This window comes from Condylostylus longicornis, unplaced genomic scaffold (genome assembly GCF_029603195.1).
Source record: "Condylostylus longicornis isolate FDR11 unplaced genomic scaffold, ASM2960319v2 ptg000055l, whole genome shotgun sequence".
Lineage (NCBI taxonomy): Eukaryota > Metazoa > Arthropoda > Insecta > Diptera > Dolichopodidae > Condylostylus > Condylostylus longicornis.
Window position 1 is genome coordinate 7,695,369 of NW_026578024.1, and position 22,936 is coordinate 7,718,304.

At 24.6% G+C, this 22,936-nt stretch overlaps 1 protein-coding gene across 1 annotated transcript in view; it reads left to right on the forward strand.

The window, feature by feature from the left end:
• Positions 1–22,936, forward strand: part of LOC129612091 (1-aminocyclopropane-1-carboxylate oxidase-like) — a 30,227-nt gene that overhangs the window by 6,338 nt on the left and 953 nt on the right. Inside the window, exons 2-5 of the mRNA XM_055525584.1 lie at positions 21,644–21,759; positions 21,846–22,131; positions 22,191–22,717; positions 22,804–22,882. Coding sequence (XP_055381559.1) covers positions 21,644–21,759; positions 21,846–22,131; positions 22,191–22,717; positions 22,804–22,882 — 1,008 coding nt within the window. The remainder of the gene's footprint in view (positions 1–21,643; positions 21,760–21,845; positions 22,132–22,190; positions 22,718–22,803; positions 22,883–22,936) is intronic.

Below are 22,936 nucleotides of genomic sequence, written 5' to 3' on the forward strand. Positions count from 1 at the left end.
TTCTGAATAAATTTTAGAAATTATAAAAAATCAGTAATCAACAACATGTTTCCTGAATTTATACTTTTTTTTTTACTTATTAATATTTATTCAATATTCTTTTTAATATATTAATCTAAAAATTTACCTTAATAAATGTATGGCGCCTTTTTAATGGGGTTTTTTAAAAAAATTTTTTTTTCTTATTTTGCGAGATCCCATTCATTTCACCTATTTAAGTATACATATATTGTTGCATGTATGTATATATGTTTGTATTTCGCAGCTATGGAATAATACAATCGTAACACGAAATGTGTTATACAATGTGAGATGAGTAATGGCAGCTTATACTTACATATTTTAATTTGAGCGAATTAGAAGTAAATTTGTGTCGTAGTTTGCGAATGTGTCTATCACTTTAGAAATTTTACAATTTTAAAAATGAATGAAGGATAAATGCGGATTCATCTAACTTTAGTAGCTACTAAAGTAGCAAAATAATATGAAAAATTTCAATGTATAAATATTTGAAATATATTAGTCTTATTTTGTGTGTGCAATTAAAAAGAATTTGTTTTTATTTTGTAAATTGAGTATTTAAATTTTTATATGAATTCTTTCAAAGGTGACTTTTATTAATTACTTACTTATTTTTGTTTTTTTTTTTTTTCTTAAGTAAAAACAGTGGATCCTATATGCTTGCATATATACATATACATACGTCTACGTATGAGTTTATTTTGCGTGCATTTATAAAATTGAAAGCGAGTTATTTAATTCTAAGTATAATCAAATTATTATTATACTAAATGTAATTGTTTTTAAGCCCAAAGTAAGTTTCTAAACAAACGACGACATAATAAAAGTTCTAGTTTGTGATATAGATAAAGTTTTCGACCTATTTTAATTGTTGCTTGTCATATTCAAATTTAACTCGTAAGTAGGGTGTCCAAAGCAAAATTTAAAATTCTAAGTGTCACTGTTCGATCGACGAATGATATCCTATATAAATGCATATATATATGTGTAATATGAAATACAAGTTGTATATATGTACATTACATACATACACGTATACAAATATGCAAATATTTATTTATGCGTTAGTACGTTAGTTCGTTTTGCAGAATTATCTCTCTTAAAATCTCTTGTGATGTAATTGACTTTACCTTTTATTTTGCTCTACTTACATTTATTTTAGAAAATTTCTTATTTTAATTGTAAATTTATAAAATGAGCACAAAATAATCTATAGGATGAGTTTGCTTGAATACATAATAAAATTTCTGGTGTGTTATTTTTAAGATAATGAGATTTTTTGTACTTATTCAAATTTTAAATTTTTATTTTGTATTCAGGCAATATAAATGGGGTGTACTTATGAAAAAAAAAAGTGATTATTCTTCTATTTATTGACTTTTTTTTTTTAAAAATGAGTGACATTGCTAAAAATTGGCGAAAAATGACGTAATATAAAGATATTTAACCAACTCCATTATATACTAGTAGATAAATGTACAAGTATACTTATATGTGTGTACTTGATATTCATTTGTTTATTAAATAAACTTGGTTAAATACGATAATGTTGTTAATACTTCATTTGAATTGACTAATTCAATATAATTAGTTACCATAATTAGATTATAAATAATTATTTTCCTGATATTGAAAATGTTAAATAATTTGCAAATTATTCAATAGTTAGTACTTAGCATATTATTTTATAATTAAGTAATTACTTAAAATAAAATAAAATTTTTTCAAATTAGTATCACAAATTATTTAAATAGAATACATTGTTATGCCCATACATTTTTGCTAAATTATAAGTATACATACTTTCATAATATATACAAAAAGTAATTGTACCAACAACACCGAATATAAAAATACCAAATGAGCAACATAATCTGTAAAAAAACGGGAAATACTTACTTAGTCTTGCTTTCGTCAAATTTTTTAATTATTGAGGTGTAATATTAGGTTATTTTATTTAATTAGGTAAACTTGTAAACTTTTAATTTAGAAATTTATGCAATTCCTTTATGAACTTGTTAGGACTAAAGTTAAGAACTTATACAAGAATTTAAAATTAATTATGTGCATGAGTACCTTATTACTGTTGGATCGGATCCCCTTGTTAACAAAGTCGAAAATTACACGATTTTCTTTTCTTATGTATATCCCAGCATTTGCTTCTTAGTGAATTTAGTTTGACAAAAATTTCAAACAGATATAAAAATGGCATTTCAAATAAGTATACAAAATTTGTGTTTATAAAACGTTGTTGCTTGTAACCAATTTGTTTGTATATGAGCATGTAAAATATATAAACATAATAGGTAGTTGGTATTGCAAAAATAAAACCAATTTTCTTTTGCTAATAAAAGCTTTGCTTTGATGCGAGTTGTTTGTACGGATAGAATTAATTATTAGTTTATATTGTAATTGCAAAATATAAATAAGTATAATTTTGGAATACTTACACATACTTATTACTTAGTTAATTCTTACATATTAAATGTAAAATTAAAAAAAGAATTCATTTTATATATTACCGACCGTATTGTGTAAACAATAGGTAGGTTATGTGATGGCAACAAATTTTGCATATCGAGTTTTCGGTGGGAATGCACTTCTCCATAGTAGGGAAGTGTAAGTAAACTATTTTTAGCAACCTGTCGGTCCGTCGGTCTGTCGGTCTGTGTGTGCACGCGTGTATCTCAAGTTCTGCTGAACCAATTTTGATGAAATTTTATATGTAAGTTTATTTCCACCATGGCACGGATTGATCAACTTTTGGGATATATCAGGCCTCGGAAACTGCACTTTTTAGCGGGCCTGTTTTACATTTTTGAACATTTTGAAGAAAGTATTCAACCGATTTACTTGAAATTTCATATATAAGCTTTTCTCGACCGTCCGCAAAAATTCCTAATTTTTGGAAGAAATCAGGCATCAGCAACTGGACGTTTACTACGGGCCAAATATACATTTTTGCGTATATAAAGGGATATAATTGACCGATTTCATTGAAATTTAATACTTGAATTTCTCATATTAAAACAATGAACATATAAATTTTTTTGGAAAGATCAGGGCTCGAAAACTAATTTGCGGGCCGATTTTACATTTTTCACCATATCTACGGAACGAATTGACGGAATTTCTTGAAATTTAATATTTGAGTTCTGGTTAACTGGTGAGCATTTCTGGGAATTCGGGTAGCACAAAGCGAAACTCTACTAAGAGCCAAATTTACATTTTTCTAGGTATGTTAACTATATGCTTACTAATGTCCTAAATTGGAAAGAAGTATTTAAAAGACATTTTTATAATATTCTGTAACCCTTTCACTTAACTAGACAATATGCAGTGCGGTCGGTTATGTTCTGACCACATCAGATTTTTTTTATTTATAATTATCATTTTAAAATTAAATATGACCCTCAGTTTATGAAGATTTAATTTCACTATTATTTATGATACTTATAAGTACTATTTTTTTTTTTATCTTTCGTGTACTTAATATGGTAGTTAATAACTCATATTCTTAGTATGTGTGTAATTTAAAAATAAAAGCAGATCAAATATTTATCACTAAAATTAAATGATATAAAAATTCTTTATAAAGGTAATCAAAAAAAAAAAAGAAATTCCAGGTATAAATGCAATTACTCAATTAAGTAAGATAATTTTTAAAAATACGACGGAAATACATAAGAGTGTCCCTATTACTGACATATTTCGCAACAAATTCAACTTTGGCGTGAGATATTTTATATGTGGGACACAATAAATGATCGTATTTCCGATTTTTTGAATAATTTGGATAATTGGGAATAATGTTTTTTATAAAATTATTTAATCAAAATATTTTTTAATTCATAATTTTTCGATTAAAGACGAAGAGAAAAAATGTTCCTAATATTGACATAACCGCAAATGTTTGTGTCTATTACTGACAGTTTGTGTTCCTAATACTGACAATGTAATTTCATATGCTGTAATCCATATTCTATATATGAATAATGGTTTAAAATGGTTAAAATGATAATATTCAATAAAAATGGAATAATAATTTGGATTTCTACGGATATTTCATTTTATTTAAAAAAAAAAATTAAAAATTTATCATATTATAATTCAAACAAAAATAAAAAAAATATTTTTTATTGAATTAAAGGTAAAAATATGTGAAATTCAGCTGATTTGAATTTATTATTACTGTAGAATGTACTTTTGCTAGTAGTCTTAATATGCAACAATGAATAAATAAAAATTTTTAAAAGATATTTATGAAAATCTAATTCGAAATTATATAATTTTTTATAAAGTATTATAAGTAATATTTGCTACAGATGTATTCTTATAAATAATACCTAAAATATGATGTACCGATCACACGAAATTATAAGAAATCATATCAATATATTCTAAAGCTGCTAATAAGCCTATTCTAAAGCTGCTTTTTGCTTTAACAAAGACTATTTATGTATTAAGTACGTAACGAGAGCAACCCATTCTTAATTTTTGGAACAACATTTCGGGTTATTAAAAAGGACTCCTTTTCTTATTTAAAAAGAACCATTTCCGTTGTGATATTTGTTATGACGTTAACGTTTACAGTAATTTCAAAGCATTTTTTTAGAAAGCGAATTGTACTGTTTTATTGACAGTATTGTATACAATATTGACACACAATTTGTTAGACGAATATCACTATTAAAAAGGTAAAAAGGTCGCAGTCAGATATAAGTTTTCACAAATGTAATCGATTTTCATTCGACAGAAATAGTTTAAACAATTTTAAAGTATAAAGAAATTATTTTTATTAATTAAAATGAATATCAAAATTAAAACTTTATACTGACATAATTTTGTACATAATATTGACCCTCTTTAGATCGTATTACCGACACCCGTTTTTAAAGCTAAAATACTCCGAACCTGTAGTAAATTCTTAGTGTCAGAATTCGGACATTAGAAAGAAAATTCAAATTCGATTTTAATTAAATAAATACGAAAATAAAAATTTAAATATTCTAAAAATGACGACATTTGTAAAAATACGGATTTTTGACGTATTACTGACACATATGTCAGTAATAGAAGCAGGGTCGAATTTTAGATGTTCCTAATACTGATAGGAATTATTTTTTAAAATTCTTATTTATTTAACGTTTTTACTCCGAATAATTTATAAAATAAGATAAAGAATAATCAAAATATTTAATTTAATATAAATACATATATTTTTAACCGTCAAATAAGTCAAAAAACAATAAAAACAAAATCGGAAAAATTAAGCAAAAAGTATAAGAAATTCTCCAATGCAACCCACTTTTGCTATGTCTATGGAAACAAAACTGATTTATGTTCAATATTTTGGAGTTATTTCAAAACTAAATAAAAGGAAGTATTGCGATAATTTGAATTAATCTAGAAATAAAAAAATATATATATGTTGTATAGAGAAAATCTCTTAATAATTATAAAAAACCTCATGTATGTCAGTATTACCGCCACTGTCAGTATTAGCTACACTTACCTTACTTACTTATTAAATGAAAATATTTTTAATTTAATTAAATACAATAATTCCAAAATTTATTATTAAAATGGAAAACTTTTAATAAATATAATTTTTTGTATATATGTATACATATGTATATGTAATACAATAAGTATGAAAATTAATTAAAACTGAAGTAGTTTGGTATTACTTGGCATAAATGAATATAAGCGTGTCATTTTACAACTTTTGAAATTTTTTAATTATTTATTATTTTATTCTAATTTTCATGATGTCTACTTGTTTATATTCGTACATACGCAATATATATAAATACATATATATACTTATATATGTATAATTTAATTATTGTAATTTTTATTTGTTTTCTTTTTTCGTTTTGGATTATTTTTCAAGTTTATTAAGTAATTTATTATGATAAGCATAATAATATGTCGACTTAGACTAAATGATTAAATATTATAATAATTTCTTGAAACATGTAAGTATGTAAATTGGATTCGTTTGTATATATTTACATAAACGTATATACATACACAGTGGAATCATAATATGCGTATAATTTTAGTTAAAAACTTTGAAAGAAGGAACACAAATAATTATAATAAGCTTAATATAAAAATCAAAATGGTTTAATTGCGATTTTATTCTAGAGTCTAAAATAATTGAATTAAAATTTTGTATTGCAAGTAATCAATAAATTTTTAAAATTGAAAATACAAGTACATACATATACAAAAAATATCATTGTGAATTGAAATATAATCAATTATTCAATTTACGAATTTGAAAACTGTGATTTTTAATTTATGCAAAAAATTTTATGTAAATTGAATGAAAATGATTGAAAATAAGGAAGTTTACATCCTATACTTAATGCAGATTCCTTGAGATTTTATTCAAACAATAAATTTAATTTGTTAGTGAAAGACATGTTGTTGTTTTTTGAAGTCCAATAATTCTTAAATGTTGATTTATAATTCAAATCATTGAATAATTACAATTTTTTTTTTTAATTTGAATAATTAAAAATTTTCTATATTTTGAAAATTATTACAATTCTTGAACACAAGCAATTTTTTTATATTAAAATTTTAAATTTTAGTAAGTATAGGTATGTTATTTCCAATTAATTCAATATTTTAAATAATTTATTTTTATTTTTTATATTTAAAACTATTTAAGGAAGTTTTATCTTATTCAAATTTCAACCAATTTGATCTAATTTAAGCCTTGTACTTTCGAAAATTATACTGACTAAAAATTTTTTTACTATACTAACTGCAATGCATTAATTTGGTTTTTGAGCCAGTGAAAAAGTAATTTGAGCTCTGTAACGTAAAAATAACAATTCTTCTTGCTGCCACAAGAGCCCAGATTACAGACTGTTATGTCAACATTAATCTTAAAAAATTTTCTATAACTACGAGTATTTCAATAATTCAAGAATTTCATTTAATTTTAAAAATTGTTTTCTTACAAAAAATTTCATTTGTGATGACAACATTAAAGCAGTATACATGTACTAACCTGAATCCGGTATTATCATATATGGTATGGATAAAATTAACTTGGTATTCATTTCCTAATTATGTAAATTATTTAAATCCTATAAGTATAAATTATTAATAAAACCATAACTATTATAAAAATAATAAACAGATAAGTAATTAAATTAAATGTATCTAGATAATTTTTTGAATTTTTCACAATTTGAGCTACTTATTTGAATTTTTCTTTTGTAATTTTTAAATACATAATTGATTCAATACGGTTGATATAATAATTGATACAAATTTCAACATTCCAGCATTTTTGTGTTTAGTTTTATTAAATTATCTTCCTTAAAATGAATTTATACAATATATATGTAATTCACAATCGTCAGAAATGATTTCAAATACTTACTTACAATTTATAAATTATTTTTCGCAATAAATTTTTTTAATCTTTTGACATTTGACAATTAAACAAATTCATACTTCATAATTGATTCTGTTAATTTTCTTGAGCATTCTTATATTTTCATCTTGACTTCAACTAAGAGAATTGCATTCCGTTTTGTTGAAAACATTTTGTCAAAAAATATATGTACTTATTATTGTGAATTAATTGGTTTATAAACAACAATTGCTTAGCCGAAAATTTTACATTTTATTAAAAATTCGAATTTTTATTAGTTTTAACCGTTTACTCCAGATTCCACAGTTTACAAATTTAAATTTTTTATGCTATAACATACTTATTTGTTTGATTTGAGTCAGTCTAACAGTAACACGTGTTCATATTTATTCACATATATAAATTCATTTCAGAAGGTAATTTTGAGCTTTTCTAAGAAGGATTAACTAATCCAAATTTAAGAAAAATGAATTGGCAGTACCATCATAATCACATTAGAAACTCGAAAACTGAAAGTTACTTGCATAAGTGCTGAATTTCAATTTTTTTTTTTACGAAGTAAGAAGTAGAGATTTCGTTATTAGACGCAAATTAATTTTAAAACTGTAATAAAAAAGGTTTTCATTCTTAATTTTTGTTTTTGTATTACTTCAGGAAATAATAATATATTTATTAGTACTTTTATTGTATCAATTAGAAAACAAAAATTTTATACAAATAAAATGAATAATTATTTAAGTAAACAAACAACACAGTTGAAAACACAGAAAAAAAAAAAAATTAAAAAATAATTACGATTTATTACAGAAAATGCCGCTTTGTTTTCTGAAATATTTTAAAAATTAAATTAGATAAAGATTTAAATTGCTCATTAAAATTATGACTGATAAATTTTTACTCGTAGTGTAGACTAAATAAAAACAAAAATTTAAAATAAAACATTTTATTACACGTGTATGTAAACGAGACGTGCTTATATTACTCATGTTTGTGTGTAAATTTTGCTTATATATTGGTTAATTTTTATTTTGGGTAATTTTTGTCAGTAAATGAGTACAATAAATTAGAGAATATTTTTTATTATTATATTGACTATTTTCATTTAAATACTTTTTAATTTTATTAAAATTTCCTACTTAATATCATTTGGGTTATGATGTCTGCAGCGTAGTTGGTTGTAATTAATGTTTTTTTTTTTTTTCTTTTGAATATAAGTAACTGAGCCTGAACTAGATACTCGAACTCTAGTATATAGTAATATATATAGTAATTTAGGCAAAGAAATACCATTCCTAACCAAAATTTCTTTTTGAAAACAAATTTTGCCGGATTTAAAACGGAAATTCTTGAAGATGGGTGACAAAATTTGCTATTTACAGCATGTATACTTTCAAAAATGTTAGTGCTATTGTTAAAATTTATAATAATACGAGTATCATTTGTGATTTAATTGTAAAATAACAAATTTTTTGAATTTTCAATTTTTGAAATTATGATATCGTATAATTATTGAAGGGCAAGTTAAAAAAACCGGAATTTTCATTTTCAAATACAAATGATGGTTTCTTATAATTGGGATTTCTAAAGGTTCCGTCGAATCCGAATGTTAATAGTTGAAATATTTGTCGAATAGACTTGTTTTAGTAGGTTTAATAGTTAAAAGTGCGTTATAAAGGTTGATGAATACTACCTTTATGAGTGTGTCAACGGGGTTTAATATTACAATATTTAAGAGTTATGTATATAGTAATAATATTAAAGCAATATTGATATTGCACGTTTGTTAATAGTAAGTATTAGGCATCTAATAAAAATAAGACATGTATGTGTTCAGAGACTCGAAGTTTAGAAATTAGAGAATATTCAGCTATTTCAATTCGAATAATGAATCGAATATTTTAGCAGGAGGCTCGGAATCCGGATTCAGATGCCTCATTTCAGAAACTATCTTAATATTACTTCTTATTCATAACCATTTGCGGATCTGAACAATTTATTTGCTTTTTATGACCAATCAAATTAGTTACAAGTTATATATAATTTATCCATTGTTTACATTTTCAGTAAAAACTTATAGAACTTATGAAAGTACGAGATACATAACAGTACTCGTACATAAATTTGTTTTCTTTATAATGAAATGAGCATAAAAAATGATTGTCCATGCTAATTTTTATACAATATGTATGTAAGTCGATAAGAACTTGTTTAAAAGAATAAAAAGCAATTTACATTTTCCATTCTTAAAATAAAAAATATGCAAATCATAAAAACAAGCTTTTTACATAAGATGTTCATTTATAGAATTATTATAGAACCAACCAGCCAACCAATCACGATAGTTAGTGTTAATTAAGAATTTTTTTAAGACTTTCAAGCTGCATGCCTACCTATACTTATAATGCATAATAAATACTTGCATTTTTAATTGCAAATTTATAATTTAAATAGTAATTTAAAAGAAAAAAAAATATGAGTTTCAATATAACGCTTAATCAAATTGTTATTGTAATACTATTGGAAAATATTTAAAGCAAACAAAAGAATTGAGTGTTACCGGTTATTTTTGTATATACTTTGGTATAACAAATAATATCTTTGTTTTTTAAATGAAAAGAAAAATGTTTCTCAATGCTAAAACTTATTACAAGCTCATTGAACCAATTAAAAAAAATAAGGCAACAAATATAATAAAAAAATTTTGCAAATGTTTTAAAAAATGTTAAAAATATAAAAATTAAATTTTTTACGATGAGTTTACGATAATTTATTAGAGGTTTTTCTTCGTTTTAAAAATTTTCAATGTTAAATTTAAAAAAAATTATAGCGTGCGTACTTCTGTCCATATGTTTTATAAAAGCTTCACTCATATCGTACATATAAGTATGTATATCGTATAATGTAGTCGATCAAGTATATTTAATGTGTAGACTTGGTTACTTAAATGGCATCAATTCAATTTGTTATATAATAAAGTGTTAAAATGGATTTTTCCATATTTTAAATATAATTTTTAAATTTTTTTTGAAAATTTTTATTACATTGCAAATAATTAATGTGCTTATACCTAACAAAACTTTTTATAACAAATAAGTATATATACTAAGAAAATTGCAATAAAATTCCATGATCCCATTACTGTAGTCTAGTCATTCATAGTGTTGCCATCAATTACAATTTATTTTGCAAATTTACGTATAATTACGTCTGTGTTGAATTTTATAATGTTAAATTTTAAGGCATAATATTTTATTGAAATTTAAATAAGTATAAGTACGTATCCAAATCTTTAATTTCTTGATTAAAAAATTGTAAGCAGTTATGTAAATTTTAAATGCATTATGTGTAAAAATTATTGTTGTATGAAAAATGAATGGTTTTTAACCTGGGTATTATTAGTTTTTCAAAAAGATGCCGTGGTGTAAATATAGTCAGGGCACGAGTTGCGAAAAATGCTGTCGTCTATGGTTATTGCTTATAGAGTTGTCTTTTTCCTTATTTTTAATCAAGAAATTTCGTGTAATATGCAAATATACATATTTTGGCAGCTTTTACTTATTTATTCTGAAATATGAGTTAACGAAACGTTTTTGTAAATTTGTTTAAGTTTAAACGTTATTGTCATGCGTATTTTGCTTATATTTATTTACTATTACTGTATATATGCATACTATAAGTGATAACATGGGAACAAACTTTTGAAAGTGCTTTCTACATACTTAATTGATAAAAAATTACCTTTTGTAAAATTCTAATTTAGGTTACATATTCTTATACGTATATCTTAACAAGAGCTATATGAGTATACAACTAACCAATTATTTCGAATTAAGAATTTAATTATTATTTAATTTACATTTAATGTCTATTACACTTTTTCCAAAGTAAGTATATAATTTTGATTGTTGGGTACATAGGAAATCGATTGTGTTTTCTCAAAGCATTTTAGTAAATATTAAAATTTTTGCGCACTTATATATGTACGCTCTCAGTCTGTCAATTGATCAGTTTGTTCTAATTTGTCTATTTATACACACCTTCACATAATTAATGAGTATTACTTACTACTTATTTAGTATTAATAATTAGTATAATACCATTATTTACAGTTTAAAATTATTTTCTAAAAAAATATACATATAAACAATATATATACTCGTATTACATTTTAGTACTTATATAATTATATGAATTTCGTAGTATACCTTTAAAAGTAAAAGATAATGCAATATTTTTGTGTGGGATCTAAGTATTTCTAAAATAATTTTTGGAAACCTATCAGTTTTCTTTGAATTAAAGCAATAATTTATCTTATGAAATCTAAAATTTTTGAATTTCCCAAAAATTTGTATTTATAGTTTGACAAATTTATAATTCGAAAATGACCTCTCAACATTTACCGGTTCGTATTTGTGTCGTACGTCTTTCTCTTAATAATAAATTGGCGTGTACATAAAAAAGGTAAAAAACCTAGTTGAAGTATTCAATTTCATGTATGATGATAACTTATAAAAATACAATTTAAATGAAAAAAAAAATATATAAAATTTTTGTGTTATCTTTACATATTAAATTTAATATTTAATTAGAAATTAAAACAATTAAATTATTACGGAAAAAACCTGAGAACGAGCTGAGTCATTTTTTAATTTGCGATTTTTTTTTTTTTACTTTATTTTGCACTTAAAAAATACTAAGAAATTTTTGAATACTTGTATTTAATTTTTTTATTGTATGTTTTACGTATGAAATGGGTACGTGTTATAAGCTTTTTGTTTTTGTATTTAAATATTACCTTTTTCTTGTCTTACTCATAAGATAACTGACATACTTATATATTATTATTTTACCTTGTACGAGTTTAATTTTCAAAATTTTATTTTCATTTGTACGTACTCATGTGTTGTGTAACTGTTTGATTGAATTTATTAGTAAGTATTTTGTAGTTAAACGGTATCAACGAATAATTTAAGACAACTATTGCAGAAATCTTTGCAGAAGTATTGCGTTTTTTATAAGATTGATTTTTTGAAGAATCGCTATATTTGAAAGCGAGGAGTTTTGCCAGTATAAAGAGTAACTTCTTTTAAAATCTGTAATTTACGTAAGAGAGTCTGAATATCGACAATGTAATTTTTCGAGATTTCTAAAAATTTTCAATTCTTTAAGTTTTTATAGTACTCTAAACGTGAATATTCTTGGTGTATTAAGAACCTAACGACACTGTAAATGCATATACTTATTAAGAATGCGGAAGAGAGAAGTTTGCACGTTTATTCCGATATGACTTTATTTACATATGATTTATGTTTTTTGTTTACATATGTAAATAATCCTTGATATAGAACAATATTTCACAAAATCTTAGGGATTGATTATGTGTTTCGTTTTTTTTACTCGCTGAGTGAGAAAATGATGAATGATATCGTATGTTCGTATATTGTGATTTCCGGGTGAGAAAAATTCTTTCGGATTTCGTATCTCGTCTATCAAAATTTATAAACAAGTTACTCACTTATCATTCACTTTGCTTTTTAAGTTGACAAGTTCAGTCGAAATTTTAAGAAAAGAAATGAGAAAATTTTGTTGAAAAAATCTTATCGAATTAAAAAAATGAGAACTCCGGTTCACAAGCGAATTGAAGAGCGATCGAAAAGGTGAGATGCAATCAGGATGTCAAATTTAAATTGTTCACTAGGATAAAATTAAAATACTATAGAAAATAAACAAAATAGATTCTATGGGGCGTTTTAATAGTAACTTATTATGATAATTAAAGTTTATTTAAATCTAAATTCAAAAATTTATTCAAGATCTTTTAAAGTAATAAATAAAATATGTATATGTGTATGTATACATTAACAACACAAAAATATGAATTCAAATGTGTAACAACTAAAAATTACTCAAAATAATTAACGTCAATAATACGAGTAATCCATTTAGAAAAAAACGAATAAAATCACTTCACTCTACAGATCAACTCACTCAAAATAAATTAAGACTCATTAAAAAGTAGAAAAATTTTTATATTATTTATTATGAATTATTTATTTAAAATTGTTTTTTAATTACATGTTTATTATTACTACAAATTAAAAAAACGCAATGTATATAATTAATATTTTTCTTGAATAAATTAATTTATATAAATATACAAAAGTGTGTATTGAATTTGAAACAATAAAGAGTAACTGCGGAAAATAACATTCATTCTTTAAATAAATAGGTGAATTAAAGTAAATATTTACTGGCTTCTTATAAAACCATTTCGTGAATAATATACTGCAGTATACTTGTAATTGTATACATGTATATGAGTATATTATAGTACGTTTACTTATGTACTTATATATTTATAAGTAGATGATGCTATTTAATATTCGCGTATTATGGTTTTTTTTATATATATCTGCCATACGATCAGTTTAACGTCACATCACATTTTACTCTAAATAATAACGATAATCTGTCATTGTACTTAGTTATATTTTAAGGTCGGAAACAGTAATCAGCAGCGTAGTGGTTTTATTTTTTGTTTTGTTGCTTTAATTAAATTCGTATATATATATATATATATATATATATATATATATATATATATATATATATATATATATATAGCTATAATTATACATTTTTCGTGGGTATAAACTTCTCTATACGAGTATTCTTATCTTGTTGAAAAAAAATAAAAATTAAAAAATAAATATTAAAACAAATTGTTGATTTTGTTTTTTCTATATTGATGATTAGTGCAAAATAAGAATCTTAAATTCGAAAAAAACTGCAGATACTTACTATTAAATATTAGGTTATTGTGTGGTTTTCATAGCACACGTTTTTTTTTAAATAGACTTAGTTTGATTACGTAATCAATTCATAACAAATGATTAGATATCAATTTATTAAAGTATCTATAATCTAACTATGTTTTAGAATTAGAACAAGAATTCAAATATTCTAAAATTTTAAATGAAAAAAATTTAGGTGAATTTTGAAAATAGAAGGTAGAAGATTTTTTAAGGCCATTTGAGGAACAGAAATAAAAATAAATTTCTTTGCGGCGTGTGGCATTTTAGAGGACAAAGTTCATTTTTCTGTAAAATTTTGCTTTAAAATCATATATTTTTCTTTGATTATCCTTCGAACACACTGTTCATTGTCGTATTCCATTTGAGAGCATTAGGACTTTAAACTTGACTTTTTAGACTTGACTTTATTTTTGTTGTTATTCAATATCGAATATTATTATTCATAATAATATCCGCCATATATGGGTAATTGATTTTATATTAACATTTAAGTATATTAATATAGAATTATATATTTTGTACTTTAAATTTTTGATTGTATATTAAGCTACATAATATTAAGTATAGTAACATTACCAGGGTTACTCGAGATCCTTTGGTTAAATCACCGGTAGCATAATCACTACACCATTTGTCAGATCATTCAAACTGTAAATATATACTTATACCACCCAAACGAAATGATGTATTATAGACAAAGTGACGCAATTTCTATCGAGCTGAACAAATCACTTTTTTAGGGGGCGATACTGTGTATTAAGTTTTTTTTTTAAAACAGCGCCACTCAAAAACCGTAGTTTTGATGTGTGATTACAAAAATTGTCTTCTGTATAGCACTATAAGTGAACTATAACCTAATTATTCTATTCAAATCTATTCGAAACTGACTATTCTTTCGAATTCAAAGTTTAATTGATTTAGAGTCAGATCTGACCATTGGTGCAGTGGTTATGGCACTGGTCCTTTAACCGAAAGGTCTCGGGTTCAAACCCCGGTCAGGTCACTATAAAAATTATATAGACTAAGAAAAATAAACAGTAAATATTAATAAACTGAAATATTTAATATAAATAAAAAAAAAAACTACGGTAGGCTAGTCACCTACCTAGCTTTCTCTATGACTATAGAAATTAGGGCATGAGAGATATCATGCACCAGCCCTATACTCCTAATAGGAGTGAAGAAGGAAAAAAAATTGATTTAGAATATGAGTTTTATTCATATAAAAGTAGCCCAAATCATTCTTTCCTAAATTATTTAAAATTTACATGACTAAGTTTATCAAATAAATAAGTATGTACATATATCTTATATACTAAAATCAATTCTAAGTTCCTTACCCTATTATCTAACTAAAATGAACTTAAGCAATTACTTATTGTACTAAGCATTATAAATTATAAAAATTATTAACAAGTTTTTTAAATACTCGATTTACATTGAATGGTAGTATATTATACGTGAACGTGTGTGAGGGTATTAAAATGCTTTTATGGTTGAATAAATTTTAATTAAATTTTTATTTTTTTTTTTAAATTTCAAAGTACATTAAGTAAGTACTTTATTATTTTAGTATTTTAGTTTGTATATAAATGGTAATTCATCAATTATTGTTTTGTGACTAATACTTGGATTATTTGTTAATGGTTTTACTTTCATTATACCTACATATACATACAATTTTATATGTACATACTTATTACAGACATATTATAGGGTTACAATGCTAAATAATTTGTTTAACAAATTAATTAATTTGAATGACGCTTTATAATTTAAAATAATAAAGAAAAAGCTTTTTTTTTTCTATTGTAAAAATAAAATGTATGTGGGAGAGAAATAATATGCAATTCAATTTAGAAATATTGTATGTCCACAATTGAGTTTATATACTTTTAAATAATGGATCTATTGTGGTTGAAAATCGACGGCAATAAATAATTTTTAACTGCGGATTTAAATAATTACAATATATAAGTAAATTAAATTTAGGTACTAATTTTTTTATATAATTCTTTCTTTAAAAATTAAAAATTTAATTATTGTGACGCAACAAACCTATTGTGACTGCATTAACAATTAGTTCTCAATTGGCATTAGACGGTCTTTAAAAATTTACTTTTCAATTCTTTATTATCCAGGTCGTCTACGTATTTCTATAGAATTTAAATAATATTAAAATCTAGTTATTTTTCATATAAAATGAGATCAGTTTTAGAGATTTAAATTTTTATATCCTGCACTTCGTGAAGGGTATATTAACTTTGGTATGGAGTTTGTAACTACTTGAAGGAGTCATCTGCGGTATGGACATATATATATATTCTTGCTCAGCGTAAAATTCTGCGTCGATTTAGACATGTCCGTCCGTCCGTCCGTCCGTCCGTCCGTCCGTCCGATCGCACGATAACTCAAAAACGAATAATGCTATCGACACCAAACTTTCACAAGTTTTTTCTTTTGTGCCAAGGACGAACCCTATTGTTATTGGACTAATTCGGACAACGGGTTCGGGTAGCTGCCATACAACTCAAAGAGTTTATTTTAAATATTTCGAAAACTAATAAAGCTATAAATATAAAATTTTGTATACATGTGTCCAATTACATTTTACACATGCTCTAAAAATTATAATGGGATAGCTGCACCGGTTCGGGTGGCTGCCATACAACTCCAACAGCAAATTTTTTATATTCGGCAAAATAATAAAGTCAGATTCATGAAACTTGGCAGTCATGTGTCCAATTATAGGTCAAATATATTTCTGAAGTTTTAGAAGAATTGCTTGACAGGTTCGGGTACCTGCCATACAACTCCAGAAGCTAATTTTAAATATTTGGAAAAATAATAAAGTCAGATTCATGAAACTTGGCAGTTGTGTGTCCGATTGTAGATCAGACATATTTGTGAAGTTTTAGTGGAATTGCTTGACAGGTTCGGGTACTTGCCATGCAAGTCTAAAAGCTTGTTTTAAATATTTGGAAAAATAATAAAGTCAGATTCATGAAACTTGGCAGTTGTATGTCGAGTTATAGGTCAGATATATTTCTGAAGTTTTGGTGGGATTGCTTGGCAGGTTCGAGTAGCTCCCATACAAGTCCAAAAGCTTATTCTTAATATTTCGAAAAATAATAAAGTCAGATTCATGAGACTTGGCAGTCGTGTGTCCAATTATAGGTCAGATATATTTCTAAAGTTTTGGTGGGATTGCTTGGCAGGTTCGAGTAGCTCCCATACAAGTCTAAAAGCTTATTCTTAATATTTGGAAAAATAATAAAGTCAGATTCATGAAACTTGGCAGTTGTTTGTCCGATTATAGATCAGATATATTTGTGAAGTTTTAGTGGAATTGCTTAACAGGTTCGGGTACTTGCCATACAACTTCAACAGCAAATTTTTTATATTCGGCAAAATAATAAAGTCAGATTCATGAAACTTGGCAGTCATGTGTCCAATTATAGGCCAAATATACTTCTGAAGTTTTAGAAGAATTGCTTGACAGGTTCGGGTACCTGCCATATAACTCCAGAAGTTAATTTTAAATATTGAAAAAATAATAAAGCCAGATTCATGAAACTTGGCAGTTGTGTGTCCATTTGTAGATCAGATATATGAAGTTTTGATGGAATTGCTTGACAGGTTCAGGTACCTGCCATACAACTCCAAAAGCTAATTTTAAATATTTGGAAAAATTATAAAGTCAGATTCATGAAACTTGACAGTCGGATGTCCAATAATAGGTCAGACATATCCGTGAAGTTTCTATAGAATGTCTTCACATGTTCGAGTAATTGCTACACAATAACGAAAGGTGCAGGGTATAATTCAATCGGTTTATACCGACTGAAACGTTTTTACTTGTTATATATATATATATATATATATATATATGCAAATTATTAACAAAAAATTCCACATTAAAATTTCAAATTTAATGCTTAAAAAAATTTTTTCTCCAATAAGTTTTTAATCTTCATTGGAAATATTTATTTTATAAAAAGTAAACGATTTGTTATAAATTAAAAAAAAATCTATTCAAATTCAATTATTCCGACAAGTTATTTATATAATAAAAAGTGTTCTAAAAACATTTTTTTTAATGCTTTCACTACATTGCTAAAATATGTGATGCTTAATTGTATTTTGAAAAGTTTATTTTTTAATTAATTACCTACTTACTTATATTGTAATTAAAATTCAATTTCAAAACGTAAATAAATTAAAAAAAATCTAATTAAAGAGATTTTTTGTTTTTATGAAAATAATTTATTATATTCTCGGAAAGTTGAAAAAGTAATAAGAGTATAACACTTATCAACTAATTATATCGATCATTTTTAATTGCTCATTTGTACGCATATAGGTACACAAGTAATAAAAATTTGATAATATTAAAAGATAATAAAGAAAAAAATAATATTTGAATTTTTTGTTTTTAAGGAAAATATGTACAGTGAAGTCTCTTTTAGAAGTTTTTATTGTTTTTTACATATGCATAACTAGCTATAATTCTAAATTTTTAAAGTAAATTTTGCATATTAGGTGTGTACGCATGCAAAATAAGTTTGAAATATGGGCAATTGGTATTGTTAAAACCTTTGCTATCTTTATAAAAATTCTGAAGTGATTGCATAAAGCTTTTGTAATTAAGTATTTTTATTATTTAGTATACAATATATTTCTAAAATAGCTAAGAATGAAAATCGTAAATCTAAAATACTTCTATCTTATTATAACAGGCTTCTCACTAAAATTGCATGAAATTAAAAGTATTTAAACCAATTATGTAACTTTTTTTTCATAATTACCTAAAATATGTAAGTATATGCAAAAGTTGCAAATGTTTAAGAAGCTAATCCGTCTTGCTTTTTTACTTTCAAGACAAAACTACGAACGAGTCCATTATCAACTTGAGCATGCCTACTTATTAGTTTTTTTAATTTCTTTTATAAAATATAAATTTTTTGAATTTTTCAATTTCTTTGATTCAATACAATTAAGAAAAAAAGTTGTACAGGTAACTCTCCCATAACGCAGTTCAGAAAATGCGGAAAATTTCCTATAACGCGGTACTCCCAGTAAGCAAATTTCAAGAATTTTTTTAAAAATAATATTCTAAGAAACTTTTTAAAAAACTTTAATTTGCATTAAGTAAATATTTATTTAACCAATTAAGGTAATTTTATCAGAAAAATTACCTATCTGCATTAGTTTTGTCTGTTTATAGCCAAATAGCTAGAATTTAATTGAGATAGAATTTATAGTGAGGGTAGAAAAGAGTTTTTCCCGAACATTAAATTTTGAAAAATTTTTTGGAAGTTTATATTTGTCTCGTCATTAAAAGTAAAGAAGTTGTGAGAATCATATAAAAAATTTTTAAAACATTTGTGAAACAATTTTTTATATTATATTTTGTTAAATAGTGTTAAAACCTAGTTTTTTATTAGAAACTAGATTATTAGATCTGTAGTTAAAGTCCCCTACAGTGCAATTTCCTATAACGCGGAACTTTTCAGAAACCTATTGACCGCATTGTAGTAAGGTAACGTATAATAGCAATAAAAATACACACTCAGTTCAGTTTGACTTGTGCGAATTAAGATTAGAACAGAACTGGTTTAGTTTTTTATGAATATTGATTAATGACGTCGGTAACTTTGAATTATAGTAATAAACAAAACAAAAATTTAAATAAAAAATGCAAATATTACAAAACAAATAAATTGAAAAACAAATATTTTGTCAAAAAATTTTATTAATTAATTTTCTTAGAATTTTTTTTTTTTTTCAAAAATTTTTATATAAAATTTTTATAATCTACATTCGTATCGTAAAAAATCAATTTTATATTCATGTTTTAAATTAAGATGTAAAAATGTTTTCACATATCAATCATGTGATTTTTTTTAGCGAAAAAATAATTTATTAAGAATAGAAGAAGAACAAATAAATTATAATTTACGATTCAATGTGAAAATTTTATTTCATTCTTTTCTTATTTATTTTCGAAATTTTTAGCACAATTAAATTTTTGTTAACACTATTAAGAAAAAAAAATAAAAGAAAAAAATATTTATGAAATAACATTGGTCCCATACTTATTTCAAAATTTTGGAAAATTTTATTTTAAATATTTATAGAAAATAGTAATATTGTAGGTAATTGGGAGGAATTTTGAAAAAATTGTGCTCATAGTTGATCATATTTATTTTGGTTTTAAAAAAAAAATTTAATTTCGTTTGAATGAAAAACTCAAATGTTTACAAAAATTTGCATGAATCATTCAAATAATTTTTATTTTAAATTTATTTTTATTAATCAAATTTAATAAGTTCATAAATTTTTGATTTTTGTAATATTTTATCCTGATTAATTCAATAATATGACATTTATTATTTTCCATTTAGCATTTAATATATTGAACTCAATTGCATTCTCTGTAGTTTATTAATTTTTTCTTAGATTTTCGAAATAATTTGAAAATAAATTTATAATAAAATGTAAAAGTAAACTAAACAAGTAATTAAAAATTATAACCATTCACAATGGTTTTAAACATTAACTCACACAATGGTATCCTTCAGGTGTCAGAAAATTTGTAGTTTTCCTTTTGCATTTTTAAAATTATAATGTCTTTAGGTTAACAAACCCTCAGTATATACATGGACATACTTATGTTAGCTTTTTATCTTAAAGTAATTAGAAATTTCAATTTTAAATTAAAGAAATACTTAATATAAATTTAACAAATAAAATTCACCACGGAAATTAATAAATCGCAAGATAAAAATTTTAAATTTGCTCTCATTTCAAAATATTTCAGAGAATTACTTAATTTGGGACGCTCTCTTTTACGCATACCCAATGGATACATATTTTTTTTACTCTTTATAAATTCTTTTCAAATTTTTGAAATAATGAAAATACTTCTAAAATTAATTTTTAAAGTTTATGTTGTTATTTCCTCATTAATTCAATTCTATGGTCAAAATTAAATTTGCAAAATCATCGCCTGAAATTAAAATATCGAATGGTTTTCGAATTCTTTGCAATTAAAAATTTGATGGCACACAAAAAATTTGCAAAGAAATTGAAAACTTTAGATGCTTGCCCCAATTTGTTCAAACAGGCTGAAATCAAAATTGTCTAAAGAATCATACCTGAGTCTGTTGTTCTTTTCAAACTCTTTAATTAAATTAGAGTTTATAATAAAGTTGGAACTGAAATTTGTTATCTTTGTTATTATTCTAATTTAAAAATGAATTTGTGTAATAAGGCAAATTTTATTTAAGAACTTTTACATTATCTCTATTACGAGTACTTACTCAGCCCTTTCTTAAAATAAATTATGAGAAATTAATTGGTTACTAATGAAACTTACTTATACTTGTTTTTATTACTACAGGCACTGAAGAAGTTCCAGTCCGATCTGTTCTAACACGTGTAGCAACACAATTACATAAAGCATTAAGCGAAAAAGGTTTAGCATTTTTAGTGAATCATGGAATTTCCGAAGAAAAAGTAACATTTAATAATATTTTAGTTGTCTTCATATGTAAACTTAATATTTTTTAATTTCTCTTACTCATTTTAAAACAAAATTGCAGCTTAAAGTAGCATGGAAATATTTAGATGACTTTTGTGAATTACCAACAGATGTAAAAGAACATTATATAAGGCAAAAAGATGATAATCATGGTTATGTTCAACCAGGGCAAGAAAAATTTGATGGTAAAACACCAGAGTTACGTCATTGCTTTAATATATGCACATTAAGTGCTAAACATTTACCAGAAGAACCATTGCCAGGTTTTGCTGATCATGTTGCTGGACTAGCACAAGATTTTAAAAGTTTAGCTGGTTTTTTACTTCAAGCAGTTGCACTTGGTTTGGGTAAGTGCTGTCATTTTCATATGTATTTATGGTTTTGAAATTTATTTTTTTTCTCATAGATCTCCAGCAACAATTTTTTGTCGAAAAGCATTCACATATGTTATCCGGTGATCACGATAATGAAACAACATTACGTCTTCTTTATTATCCACCAGTAATTGAAGATAATAATCATTTAGAATTTGTTAAAGGTCGATGTAAATATAGCTATCAACGTTGTAATATGGGTGATCCGGATTTTAGACCAGAAGATCCACCAAGTCGTCGACCTAGTAATATGGATCCAGATGCTGATTTATTAGATGAAATAGATAGTTCGTTGGCCGAGGCTTCATTAAATCCATCAGAAAGAAAATGTGAAGCGAATGGTTGCACCGCCAAACCATTAGCTGGTTTTGTACGTTGTGGTCAACATACAGATTATGGTACATTTACATTATTAGCACAAGATTCCGAAGGTGGTTTAGAAGTAAAATTACCAAATGGTAGTAAAAAATGGCATCGTGTTGGCCATTTACCTGGTGCTATACTCATTAATTGTGGTCAAATATTACAAATATGGACTAGTGAACGATATCCTGCCTTGGTAAATTACCTACATATAACGCATATACTTTTTAAAAATGTAAAGGAGCTTTTTAAAAATGTGGAAATTTTATTTTTATATTGCAGTTACATAGGGTTGTTGTTCCTGAACAAGAGCATATTAGAAATAAAGGTAGACATTCCATTGCGTACTTTTGTCACCCTGGTGAGTTTATTTCAGGCATTTTATTAAATATGTTCAATTTTATCCAATTCAATT